Source organism: Hyperoodon ampullatus (genome assembly GCF_949752795.1).
Source record: "Hyperoodon ampullatus genome assembly, chromosome: 5".
Lineage (NCBI taxonomy): Eukaryota > Metazoa > Chordata > Mammalia > Artiodactyla > Ziphiidae > Hyperoodon > Hyperoodon ampullatus.
Window position 1 is genome coordinate 8063998 of NC_136918.1, and position 16890 is coordinate 8080887.

Below are 16890 nucleotides of genomic sequence, written 5' to 3' on the forward strand. Positions count from 1 at the left end.
AGATCTGCAGCCCTGGGCTTCCCCCAGTTCAGGCCCTTCTCCCACTCTGCCTCAGCAGCACACGTCTTCCTATGAAGATGGCAGACCTGTAAAGTTTTCTCTGTTAGCCCTGCCCTCCTCTTTCCCCAGTGTCAGCGGCAGCTCCCACTGCTAGACCGCATACCCTGTTCCCATTGTTCCTGATTAGGAATCATTGATTTTCTCCTTCAGGGAGTGCCAGCTACTGGCTGGCTCTGCCATCTTCAACTGAGATCTGCAGCCACAGGTGTCTTCTGTAGGTGTTTTCTCACACCTCGTTTGATCTTCACTGGTTTTGGCAACCCTTGACCATTTTTTTGGCAGCCTTTCTTTATAAGTTGTGGTTGGATTACAAATGTGTTCTAGTTTTGCTGAAGACAAAATTTGCATTCCTCTTTCTCTTTCTCCTTTATTTTGGGTGATTTTGGATATGAAAAGGAGTAACTATTCTGCTATCTTAGAACTGTCTAGTGTTGTACATTTTTATGTATTCTGGTATTTCCTTAAACATTAGCCAGAACTCTCTGGATAGGGTCAGCATGAGCTGAAGCTGGGGTCTGACAGTAGAAAGGAAAGAAAATGGGAGTCGAGAATAAAATTGGAGGGTTAAAAAAGCAATGCATATTATTGCTGCCTGTGCTGTGTGGCCCTTTGGCTGGGATTGTGCCACTGTTTGGGTGGGAGGTCTTGGCCAGGCAGAACGGGGCATGAAAAACATCTGCCCCCTGATCTAGCTCAAGGAAAGCCTAGGAGCTCTCAGACCAGGGAGGGGAGGACACACACCTCTGCTCTGGACAGTTTGCAGGGCTCAGCTCTCCATCTCTTCCCACACCCGGGGCCCATCCAAACAACCCAAGCACCCTGGATTCTGGCTAGTCTCTTAGTGATGGTGGCCAAGTCCTGAAAACCAGGATCTTGTCTCAGCGGAGGCTGCCCAGGGTCAATGTTGTTAACTATGTTTATATGCCTAAAGAAAGAGCTAGCCCATCCAAAGGGAAGGTGTATATGCAGGATGCCCAGAAGATAGAGCCAGAGAGGAAAACCTGCCCGCAGAATCTCAGGCTTGACTTTTGATATTGTCCCTTAGCTTCCCACACCACCTGGAGGGAGCATTTTACCCCCATTCAACAAATGAGGAAACTGGAGCCTTAGAGAGGCTAAGAGACCTTCCTGTGGACACACAGCTAAGAGATGGAGAGAGGGATTTGCATATACTTCTCGCTGGCTCCAGAGTCTGGACATCAACTCTCTCATCCCCCTGCCTCCAACTCACCTTCCCATGGAGACCCCACCCCATCCTCAGATGGTTATCTGATGTCCATGTCCACATCCCTGGGTGACCTTGGTGGATCCTTGCTCAGTGTCTGGCCTCTCAAGCCTGGCTGCACTTTAAATGCTGTTTAGGCTCCCCAGGGCAGCCAGGGATGGGAACCAATGGGCCACACCCTAAACATCTTTGACCCCCTGTCTTGGGCACTCTGTCCCCCCAACCTTGGCACAGGGCTTGTTTCTTGGGACCAAATGCATTGGGGTTCTCTATGTTCTGTGATCTTGAGCAAATCACAACTTCTCTGGGCTCAGTCCTTATTTCTAAAATAAAATTGCCTGTGACTGCTCTAAGAGCCGAACACAGACTCTGAAGCCAGATGGCCTCAGTGTGAATCTGGGCTCAGCCCCTTATTAACTGTGGGGACGTTGGTTAATTACTTACCTCCTCTATGCTCTTTACTTTTCTCATCTATAAAATGGGAGTGATAATGAATGTCTTATAGGGAGGTCTTAAGGATTAAATGAGCTAATAAATATGAATCACTTAAAACAGTGTCTGGCACATGGCAAGTTCTAGATAAGTGCCAGATGTCATTCGATTCATTAGTTATTATTATTAATGCATGCCCAGGGCCCAGCCAAGGCATGGGCATAAGTGGCTGTCGAGGCTGCTGTAATAACCCGCGTCCTTTGCTTCCTTCCAGGAGCTTGGGCCCCTGCCCCAGCCCCGCAGAGGGTGTGGACGTGTGCGGTCCGGAAGCCTGGTTTCCAGCCCCGTGGCCCGTCCCTGGCTGCGGGGAGCGGAAGCTCCCACGAGGTAGCGGTGGCCCGCAGCGGCCCCGTCCCGGCAGCGAGCCATGGGCCAGAAGCTCTCGGGGAGCCTCAAGTCGGTGGAGGTGCGAGAGCCGGCGCTGCGGCCGGCCAAGCACGAGCTGCGGGGAGCGGAGCCGGGGCGGCCGGCACGACTGGACCAGCTGCTGGACATGCCGGCAGCGGGGCTGGCGGTGCAGCTGCGCCACGCGTGGAACCCCGAGGACCGCTCGCTCAACGTCTTCGTCAAGGATGACGATCGGCTCACCTTCCACCGGCACCCGGTGGCGCAGAGCACAGACGGCATCCGTGGCAAGGTGGGCCACGCCCGCGGCCTGCACGCCTGGCAGATCCACTGGCCGGCGCGGCAGCGGGGCACACACGCTGTGGTGGGCGTGGCCACGGCGCGGGCCCCGCTGCACTCGGTGGGCTACACGGCGCTGGTGGGCAGCGACGCCGAGTCCTGGGGCTGGGACCTGGGCCGCAGCCGCCTCTACCACGACGGCAAGAACCGGCCCGGCGTGGCCTACCCCGCCTTCCTGGGGCCCGATGAGGCCTTCACGCTGCCCGACTCGCTGCTCGTGGTGCTGGACATGGACGAGGGCACACTCAGCTTCGTCGTGGACGGCCAGTACCTGGGCGTGGCCTTCCGTGGCCTCAAGGGCAAGAAGCTTTACCCGGTGGTGAGTGCCGTGTGGGGCCACTGCGAAGTCACCATGCGCTACATCAATGGCCTTGACCGTAAGTGCAGCCTGCTGAGGGGGGAAGGGGTGGGCAGGGGTGGGTCCAGAGGCTGCCTGTCCCAGGCAGAACTGGGGGCGGGGAGGCGGGGGAAATCATCCTCCTGAGGCCCCATCCTCCATCAGCACTTGGGATAATCCTGCAGTGTGAACTCGTGGTGAGGACGTGGACTCTGAGGCCAGGCTCCTGGGTTTGGACCTTGACTCTTTTTTGCTCGCTGGGTGATCTTGGCGTGTGCCTCAGTTTCCCTTTCTGCAAAAGTGGCTCAATGATAGTAATCTAGCTCCGGGTTGTTGTGAGAAATCAAATAAGATAATATATGTGAAGTGCTTAGGACAGTGCTTAGAACTGGCGCCTAATAAGTGATTTGGGTGTTGATGCTAATTACGAACGTTTCAGTCTCTGTAAGGGTTGTGCAAAACGATGTCTCCTGTGTTTCTGGATTCAAGTTCACAGTGGGACGAGAGTGACAAGTAGAAGACACAGTCCCTGCACTTGAATCCCAGGTACTCGAGTTACGGATAAGTAATAAGTAGTGATAAGTATCATTTATTGAACACCTACTGTATGCAGGGGCTGAACACTCAAATCTAGGTCTTCCTGCTGAGCCCTCTGTTAAAGGGGGCATCTAGCTGATTATTGCCTCATGGGAATGAGAGCCACAAGTTGTGGAATCTTCTGATTTCTTTCAAGAGGACCTAGAAATCTAGATTTTGTGTGAACGATTCCAATTTTTAACGTTGGCAGCTGCTTAAGACACCGTGTGGACACACAAAACACCCTCGCAGGTTGCACAGAGGCCCACAGGCTGCTGTGTTTGACTGCTGACAACTCTAAGGCCTCCTCTCATTTAATATACACAGCCATCCTGTGAGGCAGCTTAAAAATCCTAGTAACGAAAATAGTTCTTGGTTTTAGGAGGGAGTCACTTAGGGAGGCAGGGTGGCCTCTGGACAGAGGTGCATGTGGTCGCCTGTCCCGTGTTGAATGAATCCCAGCCGAGTGGGGCCTGGAGTCAGTCACCTGTGAGCTTGCACACACCTCATCCAAGCAGACTTCCTGCCACACGCCTGACGAAGCTCCCAGTGCTGGGCGCTTAAAGCCAGAATTCTAGCTTATTCATTTTAAATGAGAGATATAATTGCCCCCCTTCAGAGAAGAGAAACTCAAGAGCAGAGCTATGGAGAACTAGAACCAGAACCTCCCCCTGTCTGTCAGCCTCCGAAGCCCACTCTTTTCCCGTGCTCCCCCCTTTAGCTGAAGGGCTGAGTGTGACGCTCCAGAAAAGAGGTCAAGAACAAGATTTTACTCAAATAAAAATTGACATTGACTCAGGTTAGCGTGGGTTGACCATTTTCAAGGGTGACAGACCACCAGAGAGTGGCTGGTGTGCTCCACTCTGTGGTATAATTGGCGACACTTTTGCTCATATCTCATTTCCATGGTTGTTGGACTCAGGTTGCCATTGAATGGCAAAGTGGCCTGTTTTCTCTGATTCACTGGTTAAGTAAAGAGAGGTTGAGTGGGTCCTGAATCAGGCTAGTTTAGTCACCGCAGTGCCTTGTGGAGAATGTTGAGAACCCTCAAAGACATGATGACCAGGCGAACCCCAGTGCTTAGAAAACCAACAGCAACAACAAACGCTCTTTTTAAATGGAATTGGAAAATCTACTTGCCAGAACTGATCACTGGACTACAAGGATGGCCTTGGTGTACCAAGGCTCTGGGGTCTGACATGCCTCATTTCCCACTGCATCCCCAATGCCCAGTGGTTTTGTGTCTTTGGTGAGTCTCTCTAATTCTTTAGGGCTCATTTTACTCATCTGTAAAATGGGACAGTATCAGGTCCCTTTCATAGCTGCTGTGAGATCTTGTGTGACGGCACCAATAATATGGTAGCTGGGATTAAAGGCTGGCACTGATACCCAGAGGAATTACCTGAGCCAACCATTGGGCCCCCGAGGTGGGCTTCCTCTTGGGTATTGATTCACACTTGGATTATTATCTGTTGCTTGGTTTACTGGCACAAAACTAAGGTGCTAACAGGGTTGCAGCCAGCGGCTCCCCCACGAAGGATAGGATCAAGAGCATTCAAGCCATGGTGTTCTGCTTGGTGTGCTGCTGAGGGTAGAGACTGGGTGGGGGAGGACAGTTGTGATCAGGGCATTTTGAGCTCTTGGATCCTTCAGGTGGCTGGAGATTCTTGGTGAGACTGAAACTTGGAGCAGTCTATCCTCCCTGTTGGCAGTGATTTTTTCAGGTTGGCTGAGGCTAGAAAGCCCATCCAGGAGGCAAGGGGAGACAAGGCCAAGATGTCATATGATGCGAGCCTGTGGCATCTCCTGTTGGGTGACAGGATTGGCTTGAGTGCTATGGTGCTGACCCCTTCTCCAGATAGGAGTGACGTTCTCTATCTTGGGCAGGGTGTGATTGCAGAAAGGGGGAGCTCAGCTTTTTTGACTACAGGGTGAGCCACCAAAGAACAGGCTGAGGGGAGTCTGACGGGCTGGTTGGGAAGGGACTGTGTGATGCCTATAGCTAGTGACCTGGGCTGAAGTCCAGTGGATCCCTGGACACCGAGAAGGGTTTGGCCCTAGGGAGTCCCTAGGCAGGTAGGGTGACCCAAGGTGGAATTCTGTGCATGAAAAGAATTCTGAGCCAATTGGTTGTGGACACGAAGGTGGGTCCCCAAATTCAGACCCAACAAGGGGGTTAGGTGACCACAGTTAGAGATAGGCTCTAGGGCAGAAAGGCAGGGCCGCTCTCTGGGGTTGCTTCCCCACAAGGCCATGGCGGGTAGAACAGACGGGGTTAGGGTCTGGTCCCAGGGCTCACCAGGAGGCCCTGGATGATGATTACCTCCTCGCTCTGGACCTCAGTGTTCTCCTTTGTAAATCAGGCATGATAAAGCTCGCCAGCACAGAGCAGGCCCACAGCGACCGGTGCTCGCTGCTTTGACTAACTAGGGGAGCTGGGCCAGGTCCGGGGCTTCACCTATGGATAAAAAACAAAAGTGGCCTCAATAAGAGGCTTCCCTTCTAATGTGTAGGAATGAAGTTAATGGGCATGATTTTCTCAATTTTTGATTTTTATGACTATGAAAGCAAGACTTAGAAAGAGCTAACTGCCCGTAACTCTGAAGTATGAGTTTGTGGAGGACAAGAGCTCCCGGACCTGCCTTTTCCTATTACAAATGTGTTCTTCGGCTACACCATGGGACGAGACAGCTCAGCATCTTGGGGGCTTTACAGTAGAAAGCTGCAGGACGCCCAGGGGCTCTGCCACCTGAGTGAGCTGGGAAGTGCAGAACCAAGGCCAGGCAAGCAGGCCAGCTGGCTCCGGATGACTGGGTCCAGGGTCAAACCATAACAGCAATAACAGCGCCACACCCACTAACACTTCTCTGATACTTAGTCTGTGCTGGGCTAGATTCTAAGCACTTTACAAATTTTAATTCATTTAATCCTTGTAACAACTCTTTGAGCTAATCCCTTTATTAGCATCTTCATTTTCCGATGAAGAAATTGAAGCCCAGAGAGCTTGAGTCATTTGCTCAAGGTCACACAGCTAATAACTGGATCAAACTGAGGCACACTGGCGTAGTGGGTCCCTCGTGGAGATGTTTACAGACAAGGCAGGAAGAGAAGGAATAGGAGAGGCTGCTCCACCGGGCTGGGTGGCCACTCAGCAAAGGACTGGACCCTTTCCTTCAGCGGTGAGTTTGGAGGAGGCCCTGAGATGCTGTCCCTCCCCCCGGTTTCACCTCCAGCCCACAAAGCTCTTGGCTGAGCACAGCACTCCACCGGGGCGTTCTGAAAAGCTAGTTGCATATAGACAGCCCCAGGGGTGGCTGTGAATCAGGCATCCTTTGGTCGCTAACAGGAGAATGTCACTGAAAATGTCCCAACTGCTGTGAGGGTGGCCCGTGGGGTGGGCCAGGCCAGGCCTTTGGAATCTGCTCCGGGCTGGTTTCTGGAATTGCCCTCCAGCCCCTGGCACCTCCTTCCACATGCTGGCGGCCAGGAAGGCTGACAGAACGGCTTTGTCTTCCATCTTGGAGGTCTTGTGTTAGTGAGTAGTATGCGAGTGACACAGGAAGAGGAGAGGTGACCCCAGACGGAGCAGCTTTGATTTGAGGGTCTTGATAATTACGTTTGGGGGAATCCACCCAAATTCTGTGCCCTGGGCCAAGTGTTTTACTCATTTTCTTTTTTTTTTCAGCCCACGCAATAAACCTTGAGGCAATGTCATTGTTATTAAACCCATCTTATAGACGAGGAAACTGACTCTTGGAGAGGTGAAGAGTTAGCCCAAGGCCGCACGGCTAGCCAGTGGCAGAGCTGCCCTGGAACCCAGGTGGTCGCGACCACTCCCGTGCCTCCGGCTACCTGGGCCGGCCCTGCTGCCTCCACTCTGCCTGCCGATTCCAAAGAGCAGGTGTCCGAGCCCAGGGCTGACTAAGCGGGGACTGGGGAGCGGGACCCCAGGATCTCAGGCCCAGTGGGCAGGGAAGCCTTGTCCACCCGCTTCGAGCCAGGGAAACTGTCGTTCCAGACGTCATTCCTAGATGGTTTAATTGATCTGCCAACAAGCATCTATTGGCACATCAGCTCAGCAGAGGAGGCTGGTGCCCAGCCAAGCCTTCTGGTACTGATGAAGGCCAGAGCGAGTTTTCTACCGGGATGGCTGCAAGGACGCCGTCCCGTTGCCAGAGCTTCCTGCCCAGCTCCCCTGTGTCTCCTGGGTGGCACCATCCTCTGGATTCTGCTCCTCCCTCGTCCTCAGCCAGGTCCAGGCCTGGTCTCCCCTTGGGCCCGCACCCTATCATTCTGCCCTGACTCCAGCTCACCACAGCCCTCAACCCAGGGCTCTGTCCCCTGCACCCCCAATTCAAGGCTGAGTCCTCCTCCCATCCCCCCCACCCCCATCCCTGCTTTGCCCCAGTCATTTTCCACATGTGTATGCCTTCTTTCCCCAGGTGGGTGTGAAGTTCCCCAGGGCACAGCTGGTCAGCCAGGAGGCATGTGTGGGGAAGCGGGCACACTGGGGACTTTAAAATACTTTTGGAAGGTAAAGGATGCATGTGGCAACAAATTTCAACGCTACAAAAGCGTGCCTGGTGAAATACCTCCGCCCCGAAGCTCCCCAGCCTCTCTTCCTGCTGGTAACAACCATGATCACTTTCTCCTATGTCCTTCCAGAATTTTATGACAGAGAAGTTTCACGCAAATGTGCTCATACTGTGAACATTGCTCTGCATCTTGTTTTCCCCCTTAATAGATCTTGGTGATTGTTTCATATGATTAGTGTAGAGCTGCCTCATTCCTTATTAACAGCCACATGGGTTTCCATGGTATGGTTGTATCATAATTGAATTATCCAGACCCTTATTTTTGGACATTTAGGCAGTTTCCAGTCTTTGAGAATAAACATTTGATTCTGATTTGAACTTTATTTCTGCCCCCTGCTGGCTAATTGACATCCTCAAGCCTTTGTTTTGCCATCTGTGCAGTGGGAATAATGATATATACCTTGCAGAGTTGGTGAGTATTAAGATTGGTGCAGAAACGCAGCATGGTCCAGCGTGTGGCTCACGTGAGGTGCGGGGTGGAGGAGAGCTGTTGATATCACATACTTAGCCTGCATTATTGATTGTGCTGTGCCAGTGCTGAGCTCGTCTTGGGCACCCGACGAATGCTTGTGAAAGATTTGGTTTCTGATTTAAAATACGGCGCAATCACATTAATTTGCAATTAAGACAGCTTCAGACTCATTGTTGGACTATGATCATTTGAGAGATATAATTCAGTCAGTCCTTACATGGGGTGTATGTCTGCACAGTGAGACCCCTGGACCCCTTACTTGCACAGAGCAGGTTCATAAGAGGTGTGTTTTGCCGTTTTGTTATTGCTGCTGCTGCTGCTGCTGCTGAGAGTGGCAGTTCTTTGAGGCGGGACTGCATCCTAGCCGCCTCAGCCACCCTCATAGTGGAGTACATAGTAGGTGCTCAATAAGTGCATGTTTTCTCCATCGCAGCGGGACTGGAGTCATAGTTGCCTGGAACGAAGTGAGGCTGGCTCTGAGCTGTCACCCCCTTGAAGCCTGACCCTGGAGTGATCCACTTCCACCCCTCATTGTGCACCGGGCACAGCACATCTGTCCCCACACCCGGGCCAAGCAGAGGCTGCATGATGGCCCAGCAATTCAATTCAGGATCTCCGCATTCAGAAACTGGCCCCTACCCTTTGTTTCCCACTAAAAAGGAACAGACTTTCAGCTGAAAAAAGGTTTCACTCAGACGCTGTGGCCCCGCTTTGAGGGTTTTTTCCCACCTTTAACACAGTCACGAGTAGGTTCAGTCCAGCAAGTCCTGCCTGCAGAAGGGAGCTTGGAAACGCAGGCCCGTTTGGGACAGGCATCACCGTGGGCCACCGCAGAGCTGTTGCCATCTTTCTCTGAGGCTCACAGCCTGGTGTCATGGGAAAAACTGCGGCTCAGGGATCTCCCAGTCCCGGGCCCAGTCCTGACTTGGCTGCTAGTTAGCTGTGACCTTGAGCGAGTCACTTCACCCCTGAGCCGGTTTCCTCATCTGTAATAGTAATAGAAATTTACTTTGCCACGAGCCATCAGGATCGTGGGTCATATATGGAAAGTGACTAGGCTGGTGCCTGGCACGTAGAAGGTACTGAAAAAGGTAGGTTTAAAAATTGCCGGTTGTAACTATTACAGCTCCCGTAGGCTATGAAAGTTACTTAGTGTTATTAGATATGGAAATAATTATTGTTATTAAATTTGGGTCCACACTGTGAACTCTGAGGGATTCCACACAAGGAAATACATGGGTCTGGGGAGGTTTTTGACTCTTTTCTCTTTAGGATACATGAAGGAAATGCCACCTGAGGTTCAGAGGCCACTGTGAGTCTGTCACAAGTGAGCTGGGAGTGCTTAGCCTTCCCTGTGAGCAGTCTTAAAGGCTTCCAGCTAAATGTCTGGCTCAAGCACTCTGTAGCTCCCGGTGGTGACTTGCCTGGTGAGCATGTGTTCAGCACGGATGTCCAAACAAGTGGTGTCCTCGCCAGCTGTGCCCACATGTGTGTTCAGCAGGGATGGGCTGTGAGGTGGTGGGCCTGAGGACCAGCATCTGCCTCTGAACAGATGGTTGCTAGGCCTGGCTGCGGGCTGGCCACTCCTGGACCATGGAGGAAAGGGAGTGAGGAGGAGACGGCCGGTCTCCACCTTTCTGGGACCAACAGGGCTTGAAGGCAGGCCCCAGGCTTTAGGGCTGGAACGGGCCATTCAGCAGCCTGTGCAAGACCCACATTTTACAGGTGGGAGCTGAATGGACTAGAGAGCTGGGAGGACTTGCCCAAGGTCACCCACTAATGAGCAGCAGAACCAGACTAAAACCCAGACCTCCAATCCCACCTTGCCAGAAACAAGAGAGTAAGAATTCAATGCAGTTTATGAGTCCCTATTGAAAAGCCCGACGTAGGTGAAGGAAGACGTAGGAGTTCAGGAGGAGAATGATGGGTGAGGGTGGAAGGGCCTTTGGAGCTTGGGTGGAATTTAGAATAGGTGCTTCCCACTCCCACATCCACACAGAGGAAGACCCTCCATGGCCTCTCAGTGCCTCCCACATGTCAGATGCCCCTCTCCTGCTCAGACCACAGAACTAGGGGGTTTCAGTGCCGTCAGGACCAGACATAACTGATCTCTCCATTTACTACCTGGATGCCCTGGGCATAGGTTTCCTAATTTCTCCGTCCTGTACGGTGGGTGTGATGCTGGGACTTCGCCATAGACTTACTGTCGGCTGCGCACCTCAAACTCCCATGTGCCACTCACGTCCGCTGGGGATCTTGTTAAAAGCAGGTTCTGACTCAGCAGGTCTGGGTAGGGCCCCAGACTGCATTTCTGACAAGTTCCTGACGATGCTGATGATGCGGCCTGTTGAGGCATCAGGCAGTCTGTTTAGCAGAAGGGTTTCCCGAAGCTGGTGTTGGCAGCTGCCACTGCCACTGCATGGAAACACCCTTAAATACAGCACAGCCGGACCATTCATCCTCACCCCTGCCGCTGGGCGTGGGTGGGACTGGCGTGGGTGCCGCTGGGAGGGGGCATAGGGCAAGGCCTCCGCGACAGCTCGTCGCCAAGTGAATCCATACTCTTATCCATGAATTTCCCGCGAGGGCGACTTCGTTTGGGGAGGGATTACCGCCAATAGAAACAGCTCTGTGTCAAACAGTCGTCGCGTGAGCACTTAACAAGAGGCCAGGCGCTGCTCAGCACGGCGCATGCGCCGTCTGATTGAAACTGCCACAGCCCCATGCAAACGCCAGTGAGCGTTTTGTGCGTGTTATCTCGTTCCATCCACGGATGACAAGGCACTGCTCTCCCACTTCACTCGTGAGGAGCCTGAGGCTGAGGGGGGATGAAGAGCCCGCTCATGGCAGGAGCTTGGCAGGCAGCCATCCATCCGGCCACCTTGAACCCACGCCTCTCACCTGCATGCCGCTCGGGGTCATGTGAGTCTGCCGTGGCTCTGTGGGTGGTCCCAGGCCGCGACTTTCCTGTGCTCCGCAGAAGGGCTTCCCGACGCTGGTGCCGGCAGCTCCCACTGCCACGGCCTGTGGACACCCTTCAATACCGCACGGCCAGATCACCCGTCCTCACCCCTGCCCGTGGCAGTGGGTGCTGCGGGGAAGGCAATGCACAGAGCAAAGCACATTTGCAGGAGGGTGTTCAAACCGCTGGGAGAGCAGACTGCCTGCTAGGCTATGCCTGCGGCCAGGGAGCCGGCTGATTCTCCCCGTCTCCTCACTTGGTTAAGACCAGGGGGCGGTTAGCATGAGTTATGGCCTAACCCAGACACTAATAAGGCTGCTTGTCTGAGGCCTTCCATAATTCAAGTTAGGGCTGGGCCGTTTAATGGCCCTTCATCAGATCTTCCAGGACTCGGTGCCTCCTTAATGATTTATTTGCTTGGGATGAAATTAAGCCGAGACAGCGTGAGCTTGGAAAATACAGCCGAGCCGGTTCTCCCCAGTTCTTCATCCTCCGCAGCAGCTGCTTTCTATAAATAGAGCTGCGAGCCCCGCTTCGTGACCTGCCTGCTGGGAACCCCAACGGGTACAGGCTGCCCCATCCTGGGGCCCCACTTGACGAGGCACCTGAGGTCCCCATCTCTCACACCTCCTCCAAGGCCCATGACCTCACCAGGGAGCACTGAGGGCCAGAGCTGCCAGCAGAGACATGGTCGTCCTGGCTTTGGAGTCATTTAAGTAGAAGCGTCGACCCATTTGATCCATTTGAGTCAATCCATTTGGAGCCACAGTGGCATTCCGGATCTTGTCCCATTTGTTGAGGTTTCTCCCTCAAAACGCATCCATGATGGTATCCCAGGGTGAGGGCAGTTTTTTGCCCTAGTGTTTACTGAGGTGGACAGTAGCTCTCTGCTTCTTGTCTGGGCCCTGCTGGGGGTGCTATGTGGGATCCCGGTCTTCTCCCTGAGGGTGGCTACCTCTGGGGTGAGGGGCCAGAATCACAGCCCAGGGGCCACTCACAAAGCTCACCCAGGGGCCAAGCATCGAGAAAAGGGGAGGGACGTTTAGTTGAGGCTCCCTTGGAAATCCAGACCCCAGGAGATCCAAGTTGCCTGAGGGAAGTGGTGAGCGTAAGGTTGCACGTGTAGCGGGTGGGCCCAGGAATGGGTTGCTCTCAGGCACCCCACCGCTGCCTCCACTGCACGTCTGCCCCAGACCCCCTCCCGTCCACCTGTGCCCCACCCCTCCTTTGTCATCTCTGTTCCCTCATAATTTGGGTATCTCTTGGGGTTAGCTCACCAGGACCCTGACCCCTCCTCTGTCCCTGACAGCTTCCGCCTCCCTGTTAGCTGACACGTTATTTTCCCAGGTCTTTGTTTAAAGTCCTGAGCGTCTCTGATGGGTCAGCGCTTCTCAGGTGCAGACACAGGTTCCCACCAGCCCTCTGATGGGTGCCTCTGGGTCGGGTCCCACCTGCTGGTCCCCTTAGTTGTGGGGAATCCTGGAGCTGGTCACTTGGCACACTTGCCTAGACCTCGGCGACCCTCAGGGAGAGTGGGAGAAACCCAGATTCTGGCTGTCTCTGAATCCATGGGCCCTGGAAAGTGTGTGTGTGGATTATAAGCTTCCCAGTTGATCACGGCATCAACCCAGCACTGGCTGGAAGTCAGCTCCTTGAGATGCCTGGCTGGAAGGAGGCTGCTGGAGTGTGTAGGGGTGCAGGGTCATGTAGTGAGGGGGGTGCTGGTGGCTAAGCAGAGATGTCCCAGGTTTACAGGTACTAGTTGTGGGGAGGTGCTTGGAAAAGGTTGGGGGGGATAGGTCCTAGAAGGAGCACTGCACGGAAACCTGGCTGGGCCCCTGCAGCTTGGCAACTGGCTGTGTGACCCTGGGTGAATCACCTCCCCTCTCTGTGCCTCCGTTTCTCCATCACAGGAAGGAAGGGATTAGACAAGATGGCCCGGAAGAGTCCATGATTCATTGGTATCTAATATCCAGAGGCTGTCTGCATGTCTGATCTTTTGGATGACAAACTTTATACAGCTGTGCTGTGCAATACAGTAGCCACTAGCCACGTGTGGCTATTTACATTTAAGTTTAATGAAAATAAAATTAAAAATCCAGTTTTTCGGGCTTCCCTGGTGGCGCAGTGGTTGAGAGTCCGCCTGCCGATGCAGGGGACACGGGTTCGTGCCCTGGTCCGGGAAGATCCCACATGCCGTGGAGCGGCTGGGCCCGTGAGCCATGGCCACTGAGCCTGCGCATCCAGAGCCTGTGCTCCGCAACGGGAGAGGCCACAACAGTGAGAGGCCCGCGTACCGCAAAAAAAAAAAAAAAAAACCCAGTTTTTCAGTTGCAGTAGCCACATTCGAGTACTCCATAGCCACATGTGGCTGGTGACTACCATATCGGACGGGGCAGGTGTGGAACATTTCCATCATCACCCCAAACTCTAGTGGACAGTGCTGCTTTAGAGCCACCGGGAGGACGGGGGAGCCTCATGGAGAGGGCGTTGGCCACTGTTTCCGTCATGGGGCTATTTCCATCTGGGGCTGCAAGGAGGTTCAGCTCTCCCATGAGTTAGTTATTCTAGGGCCCAGCTCAAGGATGGTGGGTCAGGAAGAAGATTCAGCACAGATGGCTGCCCAAGGAGAGTTGGGCAGCAACGCTACCAGGAATACTTGGAGGACGTTGAAGGTCCTGGGTGGGGAGAGCCAGGAGGGGGGCAAGGACAGGAGGTATGCCAAGAATGCGAGGAGGAGGGCCTGGGGGACAGCAGGGGTCAGGAGCCCTGGTGGGGGGGCGGGGCAGCTGCACCAGAGAAGCAAGAGCCCAGGTGCACCCAGCCGCAGGTGGGGGGAGCAGCGGGGCCCCTCGCTAGTCTGTGTCCTTGGGAGCATCCCTGAGCCCGCGGAGCCTCCACCTCCTCGTGGGTGAAAGGGGAGGAATGGGAAAGAGGCTTGTTACGAAGGTGAAATAGAACCAGACCCTTGAGAGCCCTTCGTAAATGGTGGCCCGGATCGCGGTAGAGCCTGCTTCACAAGGCACGGTTGAGTGTCCGTTTTGACTTGTAATCGTAGCTGCCCTCAGTGGTGATCTTAAGGTTCTGGGGTGTCCGTCCTGTCTGTCCATCTGGGCAGTGGGCTCTTTGGAGAAGGGGTGGGTGTGTTCTTCCCACGTCCCTGCAGCCCTGAGCACGCAGGCGGCTCCCGTCCATTCTGTCCCACTGCAGCTGAACAGAACGGCACTGGTGGCCACCACGCGGGGGCCGCTGGCTCTTTCCTCCTTCCTCCTGACCTGGTGGCCCTTCGCGGGCATGTACTCATGCCCCGGGAGTGGTCCAACACTTTCCTTGTCCCTGACACATGTGTGTGTCTGCCTGGGTCTGGTTGTCATTTTCTGACCCCAGCCCCGCCGTGTATAAACAAACCAAGGGCAGAGGTCAGAGGCCAGAGCGGGGCTTTGCTGGCATCTCGCAAGGGGTGCACTTGGCAGGAAGTAGCCTGGTGTCTAGTTTCATGATGAAATGGGCTTTCATCTGCATTCCTCGCTGGGAGGTGACTTGACTGGCTGACTGTGGATGATGGATTGCCAGCCCTGGATGGGTTCATGGCTCAGGTCTGGCTCTGGCTTTTCATGAAGTCCCTACCAGGACACGCAGAACATAGAAAGGGGAGTTGAACCCCACCAGAGCCACCTGTCCCGCCATATGGTTGGTGGGCTTCCCCACAGAAGTGGATGTGAAGATAAGTCAAAGTAACCGTTTGCTAAACACTTCCCTGCCCCAAACTAAGTGCTTTAAATATATGCAATTCCATTAAATCCTTTTTGGTGAGTCATGTTAACATCCCCATTTCATGGATAGGGAAACTGAGGCTGTGAGAGGCCAAATGGTCACAGGGTCAGAACTGGAATGTGGACCCTAGTCTGTCTGATTCCCATTTCAGGTTCAAATGTCCTGAAAGTCTCCTTCTTGCCTCCTTCTTGCCTCTTCCATCTGATCACAGTGAGGTTTTTCAACACCTGAAATGCTCCCTGCCCTCATTGTTGAACTTTTCTAGGTGTGGGCTTAGGGCCAGGTTTTGCAGAGCTGTGTGACCTGGATCAGCCACAGAACCCCTCTGAGCCCCAGGTGCCCTCACTAGACAGTGGGGGCACCTCACATATCCAAGGAACTGAAGTGGTGGGGTGCCAGGTACATGGAGGGGCCCAGGGGAACTGTGCTCCGTGGTTTCTGAGGAGACAGTCACTGCTGTCCCCATGCTACCCACCCTCACCAGCCCCGGTAGGACCCTGGTGGTGCCTCTCTTGATCCCGGGACGTGTCCAGCAGAGGACATGGGAAAGGCATCAGCCCCGCGTGGGCCCCATGTTCTCGGCCTTCTGAGAGCACAGCTGACTCTGCCCTGGGAAGTGAGGGCCATAGTTGCACCCCTTTCTCGGGGCAGACCCAAGGAGATGGACCTCGTATGTGGCCTCCCTCACCAGAGCCGGCTTCTTAGCACTTCTGTCTCAAGAGTGGGCCCCCAGGGCTCAGGCCAGCATTCACATCTCACCAGGCAGATTTCACCTCCGCTTTTGCCTGTGTTGTGCCTCCCGCCTGGATGCCGTCTTCTCCATCTGCATCTGCCCAGAGCTATCCTTTCTCAAGGCTCAGAGAGATGCCAACTTCGTTTGTAAAGTGCTCCCCAGTGACCTCAGTCCATACTGACAGCTCTGCTCTGTGCTGCTGTGGATGGAGGGTGTGCGGGGCTTTACAACTCAGAAAAGTTGAAGGCACGACCACATTCTTAGTGACCAGCCCTCCGACGCCTCTCTCCGTGGCTCGTCTTCCTTAGACTCTCGCCCCCCGCTTACCTCTCCTCCTCTGAACTCCGGGATCCTCTGGGGGCCCTGCAGAGTAGAGGGAAAGGCTCTGAAGTCAGGCAGAAAGCCCGGGTTTGAATCCTAGCTCCGCCATTCCGGGCTGCGGCCTCTCTGTGCTTTCCCTTTGGTGTCATCACCTGCAAAGGGCGGCTAACGATGGCCGTGCTGCAGGGTGGCAGAGAGAGGTCAGGGGATCTGTCAGCTTGGCAAGCCCAGCTCAGCGCTGGAGGGGGGCTGCCCTGGATGGCGCTCACGTGGATTCCCTTCCTCTCCCAGATAGGAACAGCCTGAGATACAGCCCTGAGTAGACAGTGGGCACACAGTAAAGACTTCTTGACTCTTCCCATACTTTCTTTTGCGATGTTTCTCTATTAAAAGCAACCTGAGGTGCTCGAGGCTGAGAGCAGAAGCACGGTGCTCGCTCAGCCTCTGAGGGGGACCCTGCCTGGCCCTTCCCTCCTCCTCCTCCCCCCACCCCTGCCCTGGCCTCCCTGTGCCCTCCCTCCATGCCCCCCGGGCGGCTGCACCGGCCTATAAATCAAACCTGTCCCTGGAGACCTCTGACCCAAACCAGATGGCTGTACAATGCCAGCACAGAGTAGGCTCGGCTTCCAACAATGCCTGATCCCTCCCCTGCCTGACCT

The 16890-nt window shown here is 54.3% G+C and overlaps 1 protein-coding gene across 2 annotated transcripts in view; it reads left to right on the plus strand.

Moving 5' to 3' along the window:
- Positions 1-2144: 2144 nt before the first annotated feature.
- SPSB4 (splA/ryanodine receptor domain and SOCS box containing 4) overlaps positions 2145-16890 on the plus strand; it is a gene marked incomplete at both ends in the record, with an annotated part of 62812 nt that continues 48066 nt past the window's right edge. For both annotated transcript variants that reach the window (XM_079704623.1, XM_079704624.1), the window contains one exon: positions 2145-2838. In XM_079704623.1, the coding sequence (XP_079560749.1) occupies positions 2145-2838 (694 nt within the window). The remainder of the gene's footprint in view (positions 2839-16890) is intronic.